We start from the raw sequence: 22,160 nt of genomic DNA, 5'->3' as shown, positions 1-22,160 counted from the left end.
GTCAATGTCCTGACGTGTCGATTTTATGACTGTCAATGTCCTGACGTGTCGATGTTCTCACGGATTTTCCTGTTCGACGAAATGACGTTTAGTGCTTGTGTTGGTTAGATGAAATGTTAGCATCCCGGTTAAAGCATCCAGTGGTTATCTTGAAACTATCAAACTTAAAGATACTATTTTCTATTATTCAGAACACATTTGCATTTTCAATTGAAGAATTGCTGTTGAGCTTCTCTAAGCTATACTTCACACAGGGAAAGCTAAAATTCACTCAAGCCAACGTACCTAAAGTCAATTAACTGATTAAAGCAAATAAAACACAAACAAGTTCTCAGGTTCACCTTTAGATACTTAGCAAATTGCCTCTCAAATCTCCCTACCTCCAACCTGGTGCATCAAGAAATTCATAAACTCAAACACGATTCCCAAAGACTGATTAGTGAAATATACCATTCAAAAAGGGAGACAAAAGGGGCACTCTACCATTCAAAAAGGGAGACAAAAGGGACACTACCATTCAAAAAGGGAGAAAAAAAGTGCAAAAAGTATCAACCAATTATCAACAGTATGCTGTAAGCAGTTGAAGGCTTTTATCGACAAAGCATAAATCAGTCATCTGGAGATGAGTTTGGTTCTCCGTTCCCTCAAACATACCTCCAGATTAGGCAGCAGAGGATAGCCTGATTAATAGTCTTAACTGGGCCAAAACAGGTTGAAGCTAAGCTACTATTAGAATTGTACTTAGATATATTTTTTGGCAAAGTCCGTCATAAGAAATTAACCACGATACTACAGGTCAAGGGAATTCACGAGAAAACCCACACTGATTGTATTCTATTGCTACAGGTCGTTGGCAAAAGTATCCATTTATAATGAGCAAGAAGAACAGACTGTTAAGCAAATATTCTGGATGGTGTTCCTTAGGAACCGTATTTGGACCTAATTTGTTCACTTGCGTTGGAAATGATAACCTTTGGAAGTCAAGAGTAGATGACTCTCAACTGACTGGATTTGCTTATTCCAGGTAAAGTTACGTTATCCTTCAAAATGACTTTACCGAATAATCAAGTTGAGCCTTACAAAAACTTACAAGGGATGAGTAAGGAATTCAAAAGATTTGACTAGAAAACAAGTCTGGGAATTCTTTACATGTAAAAACCAAGATAATTCTCCTTCAATACGTGGATTTTGGTTCGTACTTCGTCTTAGTTGACCGAATATTGTCGGAGAGGTTTCTGGCCCACAACATGCAGCACGTCAGAACGTGAGAAGACAACAGCGCAAGAACTGTATAACTGTTCATTTATTTTTACTATTTTTTTATCAAAAAAAGAAAATTAAAGTCGTCAAACTTTGTTTCGTAAACTTTTTTTATATCTACAGTTAACCAAATTGTTTCGCCCTTAGCCTCGGTTTCACAACTGTTGGTGACTGTGGCTGTCTTCAGACTCCTTACCATGGGTCTTAAGGTGTTCTTAGGCAGGTAATACCTCTTTTGTTAAAGATTTTGGGATTTCTTCTAGATTCTCATGCTTAGAGATTGTATGAACTAACAATTTTTTACGTAGTCACTGCTTGATTTTTGCAGGCTTTAACTCCGTCTACATGGATTAATCGAAATATCTAGAAAATTACAATACCAAGCACAGTGACATTTAATTGTTTGAAATGATTTTATGTAAACTTACACAATTATTTTTGTAATCTTACTAAATAAAAAAAAATTGGGAATCCAATTTTCATTGAAAAAACCTTAATATACAGTTCTGAATTTTTTGGTAGCACCCGATGTTAAGTTCAAGTAAGCAACGTGGTTGAAAAATAAGCAAAACAGAAAGTAATGCATATGACACCAAACAACTTCAGAAGATGCAACTTTCATTTGGGCAGTAGTTATCTTCAGGTATAAACAGAATGTTAATGTTTGAAATTCACGAAAGAAAAGCGCTGACAAATTTAGCTAGTTTTCCTTATTCACTTTGATGTTTAGACATGGCAGCACTGATGAAAGTATATTATTACCCTAATAATATCATAATCATGGAACAATCAAAGGAAAAACCGTGGAGAATTGCAGTTTTCAAGTATAGAAAGACCTAAGATTTTTTTTTTCATGGGACTTTAAACTGGGAGTAGATTTCAAAATAATACCCTAATTTCCCGTTTGTTTTTAATTAACCAATGGAAAATCCTAAACTTGGCATTTGATAGCAGTTATAAATAAAAATTTATCTTATGCTTATTAAAACGTAGGCCTATTATTTTCCAAAGTCTCCGTATCTTAAGTTATCGAGCTATCAAATTTTGGAAAGTTAATAAAAAATAAACTAAAAATAAAATAAGAAAAACAATTAAAAAAAGAATACAAAAACAAAAATATACCTCCGAAATTCACCAAGTGCCACCAGAAAATTGGACATCCATGGTTTATTGTTTCATTATTCACCACGTTTGTCTTATTTATACTGCTGTTTATCTGAACTTTTTCCCACCAGTACTGTATACTGCTTGTAGTACCAGACAATAAATAAACAATTGTAACTAAAAACATACATCCCAGGTACTTCAGCATATCATGATTTCTCACTATCCATCTATGTGCCTTTCTTGTTCTACATTCAACGAGGTATCTAAAAGAATTAATAAAAAAAAGTAAAAAAAGGTAATAGTCTAATGTGAGAAGATTTTTTTTTCTAACAAGCAAAAAAACACACAATATCTCTTCATCATTTATAAGCATTATAAGCATTCATCAATTATAAGCATTACCAGTTAGTAACTTTTCTAAGCATTTCTACTGCAAATATTATGATTAATATTATATATTGCTACGTTCTTTCCAACCTGTTGTCTTCTTTTTTCTGTTGGAAGGGTGGGAAGCTTAAGAGATTTCTATCTAAAAACATATTTCATAGCAAGGCTTAATTTCGACTTTAAACCAGAAGCGTCAGTATCCCAAAAGTTTTCTTTGGGGTGGGGGTATAGAATTAAAGACTGGCTGTTCATTTTATCAAAATCATTTATTGAATTATCTATTGTAATTACTTTTTTTTTGTTTTTACCGACTAAGACTGATTTTCTTTCATTGATTTTGCATCATGTACTTCCATCAACCCGTTTACCCTAAGAAAACAAGTTCTGACACTTCGTGTCACTACTACAAGAACTCAAATTTTTACCGACTCGCTGAAAAAATGGAGGATACCCCTTCCTCACATACGTGACGTTCCTGCTTTCAACATTATAATTCACTTGATCTTACGTTCCTAGTTTTACAAAGGATTTAATTCAACTGGAGAGGTAAACGAAGTTTGGAGGGGATAGCTGGGGTAAGGAAAGAGTTAGTCTTTTTTACCACTAATCTTCTAATAAAAGGATATTTTTCCATTTACTGGAACGGGAGATGGACGGGGGGATTATGAATATGAGTAAAATAAAATATGAATATGAGTAGTGAAGCCATAATTACTTCTATGAGCCAAATAGGGAAATTAAGTTCAGATTTCTACCGTCCCATTAGGGGTTATATAGGTAGAGCACCTAGTCCCTCATACCTGGGCAATGCGGTCACCTGGCAAGATTCCCGGGATTCCAGGTGTTCCAATCTTGTTTCAGTTTTTCCATGTGATTAATCAGAGTATGGTCGGGATATTTAATAATTAGCAATAATAGGGAATTAACAAGAGAAATGGAGCTACTAACCCCTCGCACCCGCATACTGTGGTCTCTGTTTCCATGTGTTTTATTAAAGGGGACACAGTTGACAAGAATCCCACGACACACCCTTGTCTTTCAAACGGTGCTATAGAGATATTAGCATAGGATTTAAAGGGTCAGATAGGGAGTCTATAAATGGAGCTCCTAGTCCCTCACACCTGGGCAATGCGATCACATGTTTCTACCGGTCGGCTGGCAGGATCCCCACGAAAGACCTCTGACGTCATGTCATCCCTAACAAAATTTCCGGAATTCGAGGTGTTCCAATTCTGTTTCAGTATTTGCATATGATTTATGGGAGTGTATTCGCTATAATGCACAACTAGCAACAATAGAGAATTAACATGGAAAGTGGAGCTCCTGACCGCTCGCACCTGGTTAATGCAACCCCAATTTCTATCGGTCGGGTGGAAAGATTTCCGCTACATGTCCCTGTTTCCAGGTATTCTATTAAAGGAATCACAGCTAGCCGAGATTCCCAGGACCTACACCCCTGGACACCATGACGGCACACGACACACCGTTGTAAATGGTCAGGTGTATTATGGATGACGCAATTTTATGTAACCGTGCGACAAGACCCGTGGGCAATCCCTGCTTATAACTTAACGACAGGACACACCTTGTGGAATGACAGTTCACAAGTCTTATGTAAGGACTACGCAAATATTACTTAATGACAGCACATACCTTACGTAATGACGGCGGACACATTACTCTCACATAATACTTTGTTGATATTTTATTTTTTGTTGAAACGCTCAAAGCGTTTTTTCTTTAGTTCTTTGTCCTAGCCCCGACTCGAAAGATCAGTTCCCTTCAAATAGAACAGCGCCTTAATCATCAAGACCAACAAGCTATTTAAAAGTCCTGTATCAAGAACTACATTCTAAAAATAACCTATTACACATAAGGAAATTTCCAATTTTTGGCACACGCTAGAATGTCATGTTTCATGCACCTGCGACAATTGGAAGGAAGACGGAAAACATCTATTTTCAGTTATTATTGTTCTTAATGTATATTTATCAATAAAAAACAGAAAGGGTGCTTAAATTTTGTGAACACCTAGGTATTAGAGATGCATCCTAAACAATACATCTAAAAGATTAAGCTTATTGTAAATAAAATTTATATTAAGAAGAACAAACTCACGACAATACTAAGACAATGAAAAAGCAGTTAAAAAGATAACAAACAACAATTAAAAAGTGAAAACTTGACAAATGGAAAAAAACATGGATGAACAGAAAGGTATGGCTCCTAGCAGGTAGTTCGAGGGGAAGCGGGTTTGGTTATGTCCTTTTTAGAAAAATGGTCCACCACTTTGCAAACTTAGTCTTAACTAGTCGAAAGAGAGAGTTTTGTAATTATTTGGGCTGAATGGATTCAACCTTGGACTCGGTATATTCAAAGTGCCAGAAATTAGAATTTTAATTGGTTATAAATTATAAATCTAGTTAAAAGAACTTTTTTTCTTGGTATTTCCGAGAGCCCTTAACAAAAATATAGAATTGTTTTAGCGAAGGCTATAAATATTTCACACCGCCATGACAATACGCGCATTGGACGAATATTTTCTTATCATGCCAAAAGACATTTTTGGACTTTTCTTGTTAAAATTATGCTACCAATCCATTGATTCAAGTTTTTCGCAAGCCTGGACTTTCATAATAACCTACAAAAGACACTCCGCCACCGCGACATGACACGTCTGTCACCCTGCCATCCGCGTAGCATTGAACAACGCAACTTAGAATTTCATTACCAGAACGTGATATTCCAAGCAATTAAGGCCACAGTACCACACTCTTACTGATCTGCAGCCCTTGCGATACCCATCATCGTCATTTTAAACGTCTTCTGGCGTCTGAAAACCTTCAACGGATATATATTATATTACTATTATCTTCGAACGATTCTAAGCTCTATGCCTCATTATTACTGCTCTGCGGCACCCTCTAACACTTAGTTGTAATACATGAGACATTTTTCAAACATTTCTTGTCTGAAAGCGGAAAGACGAAGCATTGAACAGCGGAACTCGACATTGCACTACCAGAAAGTGATACTCGGAGTACTCTTACTGCTCCGCGGCACCTTGTGACACCTGTCAACATCATTTTAAGCGGCTTCTAGCGTTTGAAAACCTTTAATGGAATTTTTTCTATTGCTATTATTTTACAACGATTCCTAGCCTTGTGCCACACTATTATTGCTTTGCAGCACCCTCTGACATCTCATTATTATTCCTAAGACATTATTTAGACAGAAAAATAACAGAAAATTTCTTATTTCGTGTTAAATTTTTTTGTTTTATTAGACAATTACCACATAACGATTTTCTGTTTACGCTAACAAGTCTTCTGTTAGAAAACTTGTTAACTACATTAAGTTAACTAAGCATAAGTTAGGTTCATCTAATTTAGGCAAGCATGAGTGGTCATTCTAACCTAAGTTAAATGACCTAACTTAAACATAGTTAACTTGGTGTAGTTAGCAAGTTTTCTAACAGAAAACTTGTTGGTGTAAACAGAAAAGTGTTATTTCTAAGAGAAATTTGTTACCTTAGACGGAAAATTAGCTGCTATTAGAAACAATCTTTTAGTATTAAGAAAACCTGTTACTTCCAAGAGAAATTTGATATTATTATGTAAAACTTCCTTAGTATTAAGGAAAAAGTTGTTACTTCAAAGAAAAAATTTGTTAATGCAAAGAAAAAAATTGCTACTTATAAGAAAAGACTTGTTAGCGTAAACAGAAAATTGTTACTTTTAACAGAAATTTGTTATCTTTGACAGAAAAACTTACTATTATTTGATAAAATTTCTTCCTGTTAAGAAAAACCTGTTACTTCCAAGAGAAATTTAGTAGTATTAAATATAACTTTGTTAGTATTAAGAAAAAAGTTGTTACTTCCAAGAAAAATTTGATAGTATTAAGTAAAAACTTTGTTAGTATTAAGGGAAAAGTCGTTATTTCTCAGAAAATATTTTTTAGTGTTAAAAAACCTTACTATTTACAACAGAAAACTTGATAGCATAAACAGAAGATTTTTGCTTCTAAGAGAAATTTGTTCTGATTTTGCGGGAAAAATTTGCTGCTATTAGAAAAAATTGTTACTGTTAATTAAAACCTCTCACTCCAAAAAGAAATTTGATATTATGAAGTAAACTTTGTTAGTATTAGGGGAAAAGTTTGTTTCTAGGAAAAATTTGTTAGTGTTAAGGAAACCTTACTATTTCTGACAGAAAACCTGTTATCATAAACAGAAAATTGTTACTTCTAGGTGAAATTTTATATCTTTGACGGAAAACTTGCTGCTATTAGAAAAAACCTGTCACCATTAAGAAAAAACCTATTACTTCCAAGAGAAATTTTAAATTATTAGGTAAAACTTTGCTAGTATTAAGGAAAAACTTTTTACTTTTATGAAAAAATCTGTTAGTGTTAAGAAAAACTTGCTACTTGTAACAGAAAAGTTGTTAGCATAAACAGAAAATTGTTACTTCTAAGAGAAATTTGTTATCTTTCATGGAAAACTTGCTGCTATTAAAAAAAATTCGTTACTGTTCAGAAAAACCTGTAACGTCCAAGAGAAATTTTATATTATTAAGGAACAAAGTTGTTACTTCTAAGGAAAAACTTGTTAGAGTTAAGAAAAACTTGCTACTTCTCACAGAAAACATGTTAGCATCAACAAAAAATTGTCAGTTCTAAGAGACATTTTCTATCTTTGACGGAAAACTTGCTGCTATAAGAAAATAAATTTGTTACTATTAAGAAAAAACCTGCTACTTCCAGGATAAATTTGAGAGTTTTGAGTAAAAACTTAGTTCGTAATACGAAAAATCTTGTTTTTTCTAAGGAAATCCAGTCCCGTTGTTAAGAAAAACTTTTGTGTTCAATTTATATTCATAGGCTAATTTTTGGAGTGAAAAGGTTGAAAATATCCTAGGGCTGATGAGGATGAGTGTCATATGGTTGGCTGGCGTGCAATGGTGTGGTGGTGTAGGAGTGTTTTGAGTGTCTTCATTATGGGCTTGCCTCGTGAAAAACTTCAATCAACGGGATGACATTTTGAAGACATTTCCTTAGAAAGAAATAATAATAGCAATAGAAAATATATACATTGAGGGGGTTCAAACGCTAGAAGACGCTTAAAATGTTGATTACAAGTGTAGCAAGGTGCTGCAGAACTGTAAGAGTGTGGTATTACGGCGTGAATTGCTTGGAGTATCACATTTTGGTAGTGAAATGCCGGGTTCTGCTGTTCAATACCACGTTGATGGAAGGGATTGGGGGCAGGCGTGTAATGTCGTGGCGCCGTGGTGTCTTTTGGAGGTTATTATGAAAGGCTTGGCTTGCAAAAAAACCACAATTAATGGATTGAAAGCATAACATTAAACAAGAAATGTCTTCAAGATGTCTTAGGATTAATGATGATATGTCAGAGGGTGCTGCAGTGCTGTAATAGTGTGGCTTAAGGCTGGGAATCGTTGGAAGATAATAAAAATAAAAAAGTATCCATTGAGGATGTTCAAACGCTAGAGGATGCTTAAAATTTTGATGACATATGTGGCAAGGTGCCATAGAGCAATAAGAGTGTGGTACTGAAGCTTGAATTTCTTGGAATATCACGTCCTGGTAGTGAAACGCCGAGTTGCATTGTGGGGGCAGGCGTTTAATGTATTCTATTGCTATCATTTTCCAACGAATCCCAGCCCTGTGCCACACTATTACTGCTCTGCGGCATCTTCTGACATCTCATTATTTTTCCTAAGACATTATTTAGACATTCCTTGTAAGAAATTTATCCTTTCAATTCGTTGATTCGAGTTTTTCACGAACCTGGACTTTCATAATAACCTAACAAAGACACCCCGGCGAAGCGACATTACACGCCTACCCCCCCCCACCCTACCGTCCAAGTGGCATTGAACAGCAGATCTCAGTGTTTAGCTACCAAAACGTAATACTCCAAGCAATTCCCGCCACAGTACCACACTCTTACTGCTCTGTGGCAGCTTGCGACACCCGTCATCAACATTTTAAGCGTCTTCTAGAGTTTGAATACCCTCACTGAATAAATTTTCTATTAATATTATTATCCAACCATTCCAATCCCTGTTCAACACTATTACTGCTCTGTTGCACTCTATGACATCTCATCATTATTCCTAAGACATTTTTTTAGACATTTCATGTTAAAAAATTATGTTTTCAATCCATTGATTTAAGTTTTTTCGCAAGCATAGCCTTTCGTGATAACCTCCAAAAGGCAACCCACCACCACACAATTACCTGCCTGCCTCCTAACATCCACGTGGCATTGAACAGCGGAACTCAGAATTTTACTACCAGAACGTGATTTTCCAAGCAATTCACACCATAGTACCACACTCTTACTACTCTGCGACACCTTGTGACACCTGTCATCAACATTTTAAGCTTGTTTAATAGGAGTGTAGAGCAGTAAGAGTGTGGTACGGTGGCGTGAATTGCTTGGAGTATCACGTTCTGGTAGTGAAATTCCGAGTTGCGTTGTGGGGGCAGGCGTGTAATGTATCTATTGATATCATTTTCCAACGAATTTCATCCCTCTGCCACACTATTACTGCTCTGCGGCACCCTCTGACATCTCATTATTATTCCTAAGACATTATTTAGAAATGTCTTTTAAAAAAATATCCTTTTAATTCAATGATTCAAGTTTTTCACGAACCTGGATTTTCATAATAACCTAAGAAAGAAACCTTGCCGACACGACATTACACGCCTACCCCCCTCCTACCATCCACGTGGCATTGAACAGCGGAACTCGGTATTTAACTACCAAAACGTAATACTCCAAGCAATTCCCACCACAGTGTCACACTCTTACTGCCCTGTTGCAGCTTGAGACACCCGTCATCAACATTTTAGGCGTCCTCTAGTGTTTGAAAACCCTCAATGAATAATTTTTCTATTACTATTATTTTCCAATGATTCCAATCCCTGTTCCACACTATTACTGCCTTGCGGCCCCCTATGACATCTCATCATTATTCCTAAGACATATTTTCGACATTTCTTCTTAAAAAAGTATGTTTTCAATCCATTGATTTAAGTTTTTTCGCAAGCCTAGCCTTTCGTGATAACCTCCAAAAGGCAACCCGCCACCACGACATTACCTGCCTGCCCCCTAACATCCACGTGGCATTGAATAACGGAACTCGGCATTTTACTACCAGAACGTGATTTTACAAGCAATTCACGCCATAATATCACACTCTTACTGCTCTGCGACACCTTGTGACACCTGTCATCAACTTATTAAGCTTGTCTAACGTTTGCACACCCTCAATGGATATATTTTCTATTGCTATTATTTTCCAACGATTCCCAGTTTCTGTGCCACCCAACTGTGGCACTGTCTCTGTGGCACTCTCTGATATCTCATCATTATTCTTTAGAGACTTTTCAGAAATTTCTTGTTAAAATTATGCTTTCTATACATTGATTTAAGTTTTTTCGCAAGCCTAGAAATTTCTCTTAGAAGTGAAAATTTTCTGTTTATGCTAACAAGTTTTCTGTTAGTAGTAGCAAGTTTTTATTAACACTAACAAGTTTTACAAAGTTTTACTTATTAGTTTCAAACTCTTCTTGGAAGTAACAGGTTTTTTTTAATAGTAAGGCATTTTTTCTAATAGCAGCAATTTTTTCCGTCAGAGATAACAAATTTCTCTTAGCAGTAACAATTTTTGGTTTACTAGAACTAGCACTGAACTAGCATGTTTTTCTTAACACTAACAAATTTTTTCGTAGAAGTATCAACTTTTCCCTTAATACTAACAAAGTTTTACTTAATACTATCAAATTCTTCTTGGAAGTAACAGGTTTTTTCTTAATAGTAACTTTCTAATAGCAGCAAGTTTTACTTCCAAGTTACTTCCAAGAGAAATTTGATATTATTAAGTAAAACTTTCTTAGTATTAAGGATAAAGTTGTTACTTCAAAGAAAAAATTTGTTAGTATTAAGTAAAACTTTTTAGTATTAAAGAAAAACTTGTTAGCGTATCTAAGATCTAAGAAAAAATTAGTGAGTGTAATGAAAAAAATTGCTACTTATAAGAAAAAACTTGTTAGCGTAAACAGGAAATTGTTACTTTTAACAGAAATTTGTTATCTTTGACGGAAAAACTTACTATTATTTGACAAAATTTCTTACTATTAAGCCAAACCTGTTACTTCCCAGAAAAATTTGGTAGTATTAAGTAAAATTTGGTTAGTATTAAGTAAAAAGTTGTTACTTCCAAGAAAAATTTGGTAGAATTAAGTAAAAACTTTGTTATTATTAAGGGAAAACCTTACTATTTATAACAGAAAACTTGATAGCATAAACAGAAAATTTTTATTTCTAAGAGAAATTTGCTATGATTTTACGGGAAAAACTTTCTGCTAGTAGAAAAAAATTGTTACTGTTTAGTAAAACCTCTTACTCCCAAGAGAAATTTGATATTATGAAGTAAAACTTTGTTAGTATTAGGGGAAAAGTTTTTATTTCTAGGAAAAATTTGTTAGTGTTAAGGAAAACTTGCTATTTCTGACAGAAAACCTGTTATCATAAACAGAAAATTGTTACTTCTAAGTGAAATTTGTTATCTTCGACAGAAAACTTGCTACTATTAGAAAACACTTGTTATTATTAAGAAACACCTTTTACTTCCAAGAAAAATTTTAAAATATTAGGTAAAACTTTGTTAGTATTAAGGAAATTTTTTTTAATTCTAAGAACAAATCTGTTAGTGTTAAGAAAAACTTGCTACTTGTAACAAAAACTTGTTAGCATAAACAGAAAATTGTTACTTCTAATGAAATTTGTTATCTTTGATGGAAAACTCGCTGCTATTAAAAAAAATTTTTTACTGTTAAGAAAAACCTGTAACGTCCAAGAGAAATATGATAGTATGAAGTAAAAAAGTTGTTACTTCTAAGGAAAAACTTGTTAGTGTTAAGAAAAACTTGCTACTTCTCACAGAAAACATGTTAGCATTAACAAAAAATTTTTACTTCTAAGAGAAATTTATTATCTTTGACGGAAAATACGCTGCTATTAGAAAATAAATTTGTTACTATTTAGAAAAAACCTGCTACTTCCAGGATAAATTTGATAGTTTTGAGTAAAAACTTAGTTTGTATTACGAAAAAACTTGTTGCTTCTAAGGAAATCAAGTCCCGTTGTTAAAAATAAATTTTGTCTTGTATTTAGATTCATAAGCCTATTTTTGGAGTAAAAAGGTTGAAAATATCCTAGGGGTGATGAGGATGTGTGTCATATGGTGGGTTGGCGTGTAATGGCGTTGTGGTGTAGGAGTGTTTTGATTGTTATCATTATGGGCTTGCCTCGTGAAAAATTTCAATCTATGGGATGAAATTTTGAAGACGTTTCCTTAGCAGAAAATGTCTTCAAAATGTCTTAGGAATAGTGATGTGTTGTCAGATGGGTGCCACAAAGTAGTAATAGTGTGGCACCGTGCCGGGAATTTCTCTGAGTGTAAGGTTCTTGTAATTAAATGCATGACAGGCATGTAATGTCATGGTGGCGGGGTGTCTTTTGGAGGTTATTATGAAATATTAGGCTAGCGAAAATAAAATATTAATTCGATAAATGAAAGCATAATTAAAAAAAAAATGTCTGAGAAATTTCTTAGGAATAATGATGAGATTTCAGAAAGTGCCACAGAGCAGTAATAGTGTGTCACAGGGCTGGGAATTGTTGGAAAATAATAGCAATATAAAATATATCTATTGAGGGTGTTCAAACGCTAGAAGACGCTTAAAATCTTGATTGCGGGTGTCGCAAGGTGCTGCAGAGCAGTAAGAGTGTGGTACTGTGGCGTGAATTGCTTGGAGTATCACATTCTGGTAGTGAAATGCCGAGTTCCCCTGTTCAATACCAAGTTGATGGAAGGGATTGGGGGGCAGGCGTGTAATGTCTTAGCGTCGTGGTGTTTTTGGAGGTTATTATGAAATGCTAGGCTTGCGGAAAAAACCAAATTAATGGATTGAAAGCATAACTATGAACAAGAAATGTCTGCAAAATGTCTTAGGAATAAAAATGATATGTCAGAAGGTGCTGCAGAGCTGTAATAGTGTGACTCAGGGCTGGGAATCATTGGAAGATAATAACAATAAAAAAGTATCCATTGAGGGTGTTCAAACGCTAGAGGACGCTTAAAATTTTGATGACATATGTGGCAAGGTGGCGAAAGCAGTAAGAGTGTTGTATTGAGGCGTGAATTTCTTGGAGTATCACGTTCTAGTAGTTAAATGCCGAGTTGCGTTTGGGGGGCAGGCGTGTAATGTCGCAAATTTGGGTTGTCTTTTATGGGTTATTATGAAAGTCCAGGCTCGTGAAAAATTAGAATCAATGGATTGAAAGCATAATTTTTAAATAGAAGTGTCTGCTAAATGTCTTAAAAATAATAATGAGATGTCAGAGGGTGCCATAGTGCAGCAATAGTATGTCACGGGGCTGGGAATCGTTGGAATATAATAGCAATAGAAAATATATCCATTGAAGGTGTTCATACGCTAAAAGACGCTTAAAATGATGATGACAGGTGTCGCAAGGTGCGGCAGAGCAGTAAGACTTTAGTACTGTGGCGCGAATAGCTTGGAGTATCAGGTTCTGGTAATAAAATGTCAAGTTACAATGCCAAGCGTCCAATGCCACGTGGGGGACAGGCGTGTAATATCGCAGTGGCGGTCTGTCTTTATTAGTTTATTAATTAAAAAACTTTTTCCACAAAAGAAGTTTTTCAAAGAAAAGTAAAGAAATCCATTAAACAAAAAATGAGCAAAAATAAAATCAAATAATCTACCAAGCGTAAAATTACCACAAATCAGAATCGATGAATAAATGAAACCCAAAACAAACAGAAATTACAATAAATAAACGAATCAAACTCAAAACGAGCAGAAATTAACATAAATTGGGCTCAAAAGCCCTCCTTAGGCCAGAACATTTACTGAATTTGCACTTTACTGAAAGAAATATGACTGTTTTTAATTTTATAACTTTAATAAACATAAATAATATTAACATTATGATTACTAAATATCAGTACATGTATATTAAACTGACATCGCACATTCATTTGTATTTTTTTTTCAGTAAAGTGAAAATTATGTTCTGGCCTTGGGAAGGCATAGGGGTTTTGAGCCCAACTTATGTTATATTCTGCTCGTTTTGACTTTGATTCGGTTAATTATTGTAATTTCTGATCGTTTTGGGTTTCATTTATTTATCGATGCTGATTTGTGGTAGTTTTACACTTCTTAGAGTATTTGATTTTATTTTTCCTTTTTTTGTTTAATTGAGTTCTTTACTTTTCTTTGAAAAACTTATTTTGTGGAAAAAGTGTTTTTTTAATTAATTTCTGTTTGTTTTATATTGACATAGTCTTTTCAGGGAAAAAGAAAATAATTCTTTAAATCTTTTCTTTTTTTTAAGAATTTATAATTTGGCCTGGTATTTGTATGCTGGAGAAAAATTTTCAGCAATTTTTAACAGCATACACCCTTTTAAAAATCTGGACACAAATAGTACTGTTTAATTTAGTTTCATGACTCCTCTAGTTGACCTGTAATGGAAAACTTTATACCATTCGCAAAAAAATCTGTTTACTTTCTTTGATAGCTCGGATACACTTACGCTATTTTGATTTGGTTAAATTTTAAGAGCAGAAGCAGCCCCGAAACTTATAACATAATACCCTCAGTCTTTCTTGGGATACTGTTGAGATGCCTTATTGGGAATTAGCATTAACACAAAACATTTTGATTTAATCTTATGCCAACATTTAGTTTTTAAACATGAAGTCAAATGGGAGGTTAGTCGCCCTTCAATTAATTTAGACTATTCAATTGGCACTAGCCCTTTCAATTTTCAATTGAATGAGCCCTTTTTGGTGTTTTTACAACATTGCGCAGTCTTTCTATAAGAACCTTACAAGCTCCCAGGGCATAATTACAACCCTTGCCCTGAAGGTTGCGGGTGGGATGGGTTGTCATCCTTAAAGAACTAATTTCCAAATTTTTCAACTACGTTGAATAAAATGGCTACCTAAAAATTTTGATTGGATGTGTTTGGGGAGAAGGTGGGCATGAGAGGGGAGTTAGTTGCCTTCAAATCACTTTCGACTATTAAAAAGGGCACTAGCCCTTTGAATTTCCAATCAAATTAGCCCTTTTTCAAGTTTCTACAACAAAGATTTCAATAAAAACATTATATGCCCCCAGGGCATAACTTATAACCCGAGCTCTGAAAGCTCGGGGGGGAATGTCCTGCTCAAAGGTATAAATTCCTGAAGTTTTAACTGCGTGGAACAAATGGGTATTTCAAAATTTTGATTGGATGTGTTTTGGGAAATGGTGGGCGTGGAAGGGGTGTTAGTTGCCTTCCAATCATTTTCGACTATTAAAAAGGGCACTAGCCATTTCCATTTTTGCAATCGAATGAGCCCTTTTAGAAGTTTCTACGACGACACGTTCTATAAAAACCTTATATGCCCCCAAGGCATAACTTACAATCCTTGTCCTAAGGGTTGTGGGGGAGTGTCCCCCTCAAAAACATAATTTCTATCTTGAAATCCACAAGACTGAACAAAATGGCTATCTAAAAATTTTGATTGGATGTGTTTGGGAAAAAGATGGCCAAGCTAGGGGGGCTAGTTGCCCTCAAATCACTTTTGACTATTAAAAATGCCACTAGACCTTTGAATTTCCAATCGAATAAGCCCTTTTTCAAGTTTCTACGACAAAGATTACAATAAAAACTTATACACCCCAAAGGCATAAATTATAACCCTTGCCCTGAAGACTGTGGGGGGAGTATCCTGCTCAAAAGTATAATTTCTTGAACTTTAACTGAGTGAAAACAAAATGGCTATCTCAAAATTTTGATTGGATGTGTTTGAGGAAATGGTGGGCGTGGAAGGAGTGTTAGTTGCCTTCCAATTACTTTCGACTATTAAAAAGGGCACTAGGCATTTCAATTTCTAATCGAATGAGCCCTTTTTGAAGTTTTTACGACAACGCGTTCTGTAAAAACCTTATATGCCCCCAGGGCATGACTTATAACCCTTGTCCTGAGAGTTGTGAGGGGGTTGTCATCCTCAAAGACTTAATTTACAGAACTTAAGACTACGTTGAATAAAATGGATATCTCAAAATTTTGATTAGACGTGTTTGGGGAGAAGGTTGGCGTGAGAGGGTCACGCCTTCCATAAAAACCTTATATGTCTCCAGGAAATAGCTAACAACCCTTGCCCTGAAGGCTGTGGGGGATTGTCCTCCTCAAAAAAAATCATTTCTATATGGCTATATCAAACTTTTGATTGAATGTGTTTGGGGGAACGGAGGGTATGGGGGGGGGGGGCTTGTTGCCCTCCAATCAGTTTCGACTGTTAAAAAGGGCACTAGCCATTTGATTTTTCAATCGAATGAGCCTTTTTTGAAGTTTCTACGACAATGCCTTCTATAAAAACCTTATATGCCCCCAGGCTATAACTTAAAACCCTTGCCCTGAAGGCTGTGGGGGAGTGTCCCCTCAAAAACATAATTTCTATCTGGAAATCAACTACGCTGAGCGAAATGGCTATCTCAAAATTTTTAGTGGATATATTTCGGGAAATGGTGGGCGTAGAAGGGGTGTTAGTTGCCTTCCTGTCATTTTTGACCATTAAAATCGGCACAAGCCACTCCAGTTTCTAATTGAATGAGCCCTATTCGAAGTTCCTACGGCAACTTCTTCGATAAGAAGTGCCCTGCTCTAAAGGAAAAAATAATAGATGATACATTGTGCCAACATCGTTCTTATTTACCCTCAGGACATAACTTAAAACCCTTGTCCCGAGGGTTGTGGGGGAGTGTCCTCCTCAAAAACATATTTTCTATCTAGAAATCAACTACGCTGAACAAAATGGCAATATCAAAATTTTGATTGGATGGGTTTGGGGGAATGATGGGCGTGGGAGGGGGGCTACTTGCCCTCCAATTACTTTCGACTATTAAAAAGGGCACTAGCCATTCCAATTTCCAATCGAATTAGCCCTTTTCGAAATTTCTACGACAGCCCCTTCGATATGAAGTGCCTGGGTGTGGAGGAAAAAAAATTAACAATACACTCTGCCCACATCGTTCTTTACTTAGGCAGCGCGATCGCGCTGCCTATGATTATGAAAATCCAGGCTTGCGAAAAAATCGAAACAATAGTTGAAAGCATAATCTTTGACAAGAATTGTCTGAAAAATTGTCTTAGTAATGATAATGAGATGTCAGAGGGTGCCACAGAGCATTAACAGTGTGGCACACGACTGGGAATCGTTGGAAAATAATAGCAATAAAAAATATATCAATTGAAGCTGTTCAAACACTAGAAGACGCTTAAAATGACGATGACAGGTGTTGCAAGGTGCCACCAAACAGTAAGAGTGTGGTACTGTGGCATGAATTACTTTGAGTATCACGTTCTCGTAATGAAATTTCAAGTTCCGATGTTCAATGCCACGCGGGTGGTAGGGGGTAAGCGTGTAATGTCAAGGTGGCGGGGCGCCTTATGTAGGTTATTATGAAAGTCCAGGCTAGCGAAAAACTCAAATCAATGGATTGAAAGCATAATTTTAACAAGAAATGTCCGAAAATGTCTTTGAGGATGATGAGAAAGTATTATTCAAATGCGTGTATTGCCACGGTGGTGTGAATTATTCATAGTCTCGGCTAAAAAAAACTCTGTATTTTCGTTAAGGGCTCTCGAAAGTACCGAGAAAAAAGGCTCTTTTGACAAGATTTGTAATTTATAACTGATTTCAACTTTAATTCCTGGCGCTTTTAATATGCCGAGTCCAAGTCTGAAACCATTCAGCAAAAAAAATTACTAAACTCTCTTTCGACTAGTTAAGACTAAGTTTTGCAAAGCGTTAGGCCATTTTTCTAAGAAAGACATAACAACAAGCCCGCTTCCCCTGGTATTACCTGCTAGGAGCCATACCTTTCTACCATTGATACATGTTTTTTCCCATTTTTCATGTTTTTCAGGTTTAATTTTGATTTGTTGTGTTTTTTAACTGCTTTTTCATTATTTTAATATTGTTATAAATGTGTTTTTATTAATGGAAATGTTATTTACAATTATCTTAAGCCTTTAGATATGTTGTTGAGGATACACCTATAATACCTAGGTGTTTACACAATTTAAGCACCCTTTCTGTCTTTTTTCGGTAAATGCACATTAAAAACATAATGTCTGAAAATATATGTTTTCCGTCTTCATGCCAATCGTTAAAATAACATTCTAGTGTGTGCAAAAAATTGGAAATCTCCTTGCATGTAATAGTTTATTTTTAGAATGTAATTCACGATAGAGGATTTTTCAAACAGCTTGTTGGTCCTGATGCTTGAGGCGGTGATCTATTGGAAGAGAAATGATCTTTCGAGTCCTAGCGAGGGTAAAGAACTAAAGAAAAAAAACACTTTGAACGTTTAGACGAAAAATAAATCCCAAAAAAGTATTATGTGACAGTGATTTGTGCGCCGTCATCACGTAAGATACGTGCTGTCATTATGCAAATAATGACAAACCCTGCAAATCCTGAAACAAAATTGGAACACCTTGAATCCTGGGAATTTTGACAGGAATGACATGACATCAGAGGGCTCTCATGGGAATACTGCCAGTCGACCGTTATAAACAGGCGACAACAGTGCCCAGGTTCGAGGGACAAGGAGCTCCACTTATAGACTCCCTATCTGACCCTTTAGATCCTATACTAATATCCCTATCCGACCGTTTAAAAGGTGAGGCGTATTGTTGGATTCCTGCCAACTGTGTCTCCTTTAATAGAACACCCGGAAACAGGAGCGGCAATAGGCAGGTGCGAGGGGTTAGTAGCTCCATTTTCCTTGTTAATTCCTTATTATTACTACTTGTTAAATATCCCGACCACACTTCGATTTATCATATGGAAATACTGAAATAAGATTGGGACACCTGGAATCCCGGGAATCTTGCTAGGTGACCGTTTTTTTTCAGATGCGAGGGACTAAGAGTTCCACTTATACACCCCCTAATGGGTCAATAAAAATCTCATGTTAATTTCACTTTTGGGCTTACAGAAGTAATTATGGCGTCACTACTGATATGCTGTATAAATTCCGATATAGTAACTATAATTACTACCACACTAGCAATAGTATGTTGTTTTCATTCTAGGTAAAGTTGTTTTATGTTTTGTAATTTCTAAATACTAGATAAAGCTCCAGTTTTCGGTCATAATCAGAAGTCTACAATTAAGTCAAACATACCTATAAAGTCGTATCACAATACTGCCATATAAAGCCACGAATCCTAGTTCACGAATCCAAGGCTCCAGAAGACACTGCATCCTTGATCCACTGAAGAGTACTTTTATTATATACTGAAAGAACAAGTACTATTTAGTAATCTCTTACAGAAATAAAAAAGAACAATCGGAAAGCAATCAGAAATCAGAAAGCAAAAAGTGAGCTAGCGGCAAAGAGAACTTTGTGCTACCGCTACTAGTCACATTATCTTTTTGAAAGCTTTCATGGTACGAAATTGTAAGTAAAGAGCAACCTGTGCCGATAGTACCCTATACTTAAAAACTATTGACAACCACATATAAATCAAAGAATTTGTTTTTATGGTGATTGATTTCCGAAAAGCACGTTTATCAAAGAAGAGTAGAGCCGTTTAAAACCACAAGCGAGCAGTATTAAATTGATGAGCATAAATTAGTCTGAATGAAGCAAACAAACGAAAGGTCAAGACGAAGAGAAATATAAATGAACAATCACGTCAAGCATAAGGAAAACAAATATTGCAATGGATGAATCGATGAATCATAGAATAAACAGCAATTAAAGTGGATAATCAAATCAAACTTTAAATGAACATAAATTACCATATATGCAATTTTGGCCCTTTTTCAGGCCCTATATTCAAGGAAACCAAATTTTCTTTTGCAGTGGGATCTCTATGGTCTTATGACTTAACGTTATCCAATCAAGAAGATTGAAAAAAATGTTATCTTCTTGGGCCCTATTTTTGAGGCCCATATCCCCAAGCTAAAATTACCTGTGCATTATAGACCAATTGATCCAGGGACTTACTGTTTTAAGTTTAAACCCATTCATAAAGAGTTTATTGGCCGTTAGTGGGGACATTTTTTTTAGAACCAATATTTCGTTTCCATTGTTCCTCCTCCATCTAGGTCCTCCTAACCCAAGGACCTAAGAATTTAGGTTTCAAGTTAGTCCGATGAAAAAAAATTTCCATTTTTGAGTGGTCCATACCCCAAACAATTCTTTAGTGAATATTGTTTCTATTGGGTCACGTACTTCATGCTGGAATTTTTAAACTGATCAGGGACCAGGAAAAATATTCGTCCATTTTTGAACACCCTCGCAAGCTACCTTTAACCTCTCAATAATAGTTACGTTCCTCCTCTTGGTCTAGGGAGCTATCCCTGACATTTTCGGACACCCAACATCAATCGGACCAATCGGACACCCAACATCAAAGATGCTTTCTATTTTCCGTTATAAAACCTATGTGTAAACAATTGGTAACTTGCGTTGTTTACGGCTCTTGCCCCGGGGTTGGGGGTGTCTTTCATCCTAAGAGCCGTATTTATTGAGCTTTTGACGATTTTGAAGAAATTCCAAATTTGGATTTTATATTACAGAGGTGGAGATTGCCAGGCGGTAGAAAAAAAGAAAACGATAGGGGAACTGGCTGATCTTTAATCCCTTTCAACCCCTAAGAAATTCATCAGAATGATGCCCGCAGAAGTTTCTGTGACAATCCTTTCTATATAATGTAGTTGGGGGAAAATACATGGGGGGCACATAGATCTTTGCTATGTCTCTGATTCCAAATCTGAAGAATGTACTATCAAACGTTGTTTTAATGTAAAATTGTTAAATTCCAGAAAAGGGGTGAAAGGTCCCTAAAAGTGGCTGCTATGGATTATAGATGCCCAAGTACTTAAACAATTTTCATACTTGAGTACTTAAGTACAAGTACAATAAGCGCTTTGGAAAAAGTGAATTTCCCTCTTTTTTGAAGGATTTATCATTACTGTTTTTCTCTTTCTCTCTTCCTATCTCTTTCGCCAAATTATTTGAAAAAAACTACGTTTTCTAAAGAGTTAAAGAGGCTGAGTTACAAGGTCGAACCTTAAAACGTACAGGGATTAGGAAGCACAGTTGGGGGGCTGCCGCCCCCAAACCCCCGCTTTTGCAGCCTTTAAATAAAAAAAAATTTCTTAAACTGAAAGTACGGAGCGACATTAAATCTTAAAACGAACAGGAATTATTCCGTATATCAAAGGGGCTGTGCCCTCCTCAACGCCTCGCTCTTTACGCTGAAGTTTGACTTTCTCACAACTCTTTTTTTAAAAAATAAAAACTTTAGCGTAAAGAGCGAGGCGTTGAGGAGGGAACAGCCCCTGTCATATACAGAAAAAATTCTGTTCGTTTTAAGATTTAATGTCGCTCCTTACTTTCAGTTTAAAACACTTTTTTTTATTTAAAGGCTGCGAAAGCGGGGTTTTGGGGCGGCAGCCCCCCAACTGTGCCTCCTAATCCCTGTACGTTTTAAGGTTCGACCTTGTAACTCAGCCTCTTTAACTCTTTAGAAAACGTTGTTTTTTTCAAATAATTTCTGCACGTTTTTGTATAGTTTATTACTTATTATTGCTTGACTAACTCTTTGCTGACCGTGTCAGGAGTTATTTAAAAAAGAAACTGAGTTGATTTTTTAAACTGTTAATTCAGTATATAAAAAAGTTTCTCTGACGGTGAATCGAACCCGGGTTTTCCGCCTGAGAGTCACGAGTCTTGACCGCTGGACTAAAGAGACACAATTATAATTGTTTTTTAGTAAAGTGAATCTATTTTTTAAAGCAAGCAAATCCCCATAAAACTTGATATTTGGTTTTTGGAAAACAGGGAAGGAGTGACCAGATTGAGCTGAAATTTCGAGGATATGCTTCCAAGCCCCAGGAAAAGTTATCCTCTAAATTTCAGCCCGATCAGACAATGTTAAAGGGGGGTTGTGGTGGGAAAAATTAACATGGGCTATTATAGGAAAACGAGGTTTTTCGCAAATGTAAATTCGGGGGATAATTTTTTCGGTCTGAAAATATCAAAAGGCCCTAACAGGTCGAATTCTGCTTCTAATGAGTCCTCATTCACCCGGATCAGTTGCCAACTGTGGCCTGTAGGCGTGGATAACAAAAAAAGAGAAATGAATTTTAAGTGGCTATATTTGGTTTTTTGAAAACAGGAAAGGAGTGATCGGATTGAGCTGAAATTTCGAGGACAAGCTCCCGGGCCCTAGGAGAGCTTAACCTCTAAATTTCAGCCCAATCGGA

General features: G+C 35.8%; 1 protein-coding gene across 1 annotated transcript in view; it reads right to left on the bottom strand.

Moving 5' to 3' along the window:
* LOC148946372 (metabotropic glycine receptor-like) overlaps nucleotides 1-19,185 on the bottom strand; it is a 45,800-nt gene extending 26,615 nt beyond the window's left edge. The window contains exons 1-2 of the mRNA XM_089097679.1: nucleotides 19,066-19,185; nucleotides 2,383-2,630 (exon numbers count right to left, since the gene is read on the bottom strand). Coding sequence (XP_088953805.1) covers nucleotides 2,383-2,630; nucleotides 19,066-19,145 — 328 coding nt within the window. The 5' untranslated portion in view covers nucleotides 19,146-19,185. The remainder of the gene's footprint in view (nucleotides 1-2,382; nucleotides 2,631-19,065) is intronic.
* Nucleotides 19,186-22,160: the final 2,975 nt, after the last annotated feature.

The sequence above is a fragment of the Artemia sp. Qi Xiang Cuo genome, chromosome 12 (genome assembly GCF_049724085.1).
Source record: "Artemia sp. Qi Xiang Cuo chromosome 12, ASM4972408v1, whole genome shotgun sequence".
Lineage (NCBI taxonomy): Eukaryota > Metazoa > Arthropoda > Branchiopoda > Anostraca > Artemiidae > Artemia > Artemia sp. Qi Xiang Cuo.
The sequence above is the reverse complement of the archived record's forward strand: the minus strand, read 5'-3'. Positions and strand labels throughout refer to the sequence as shown.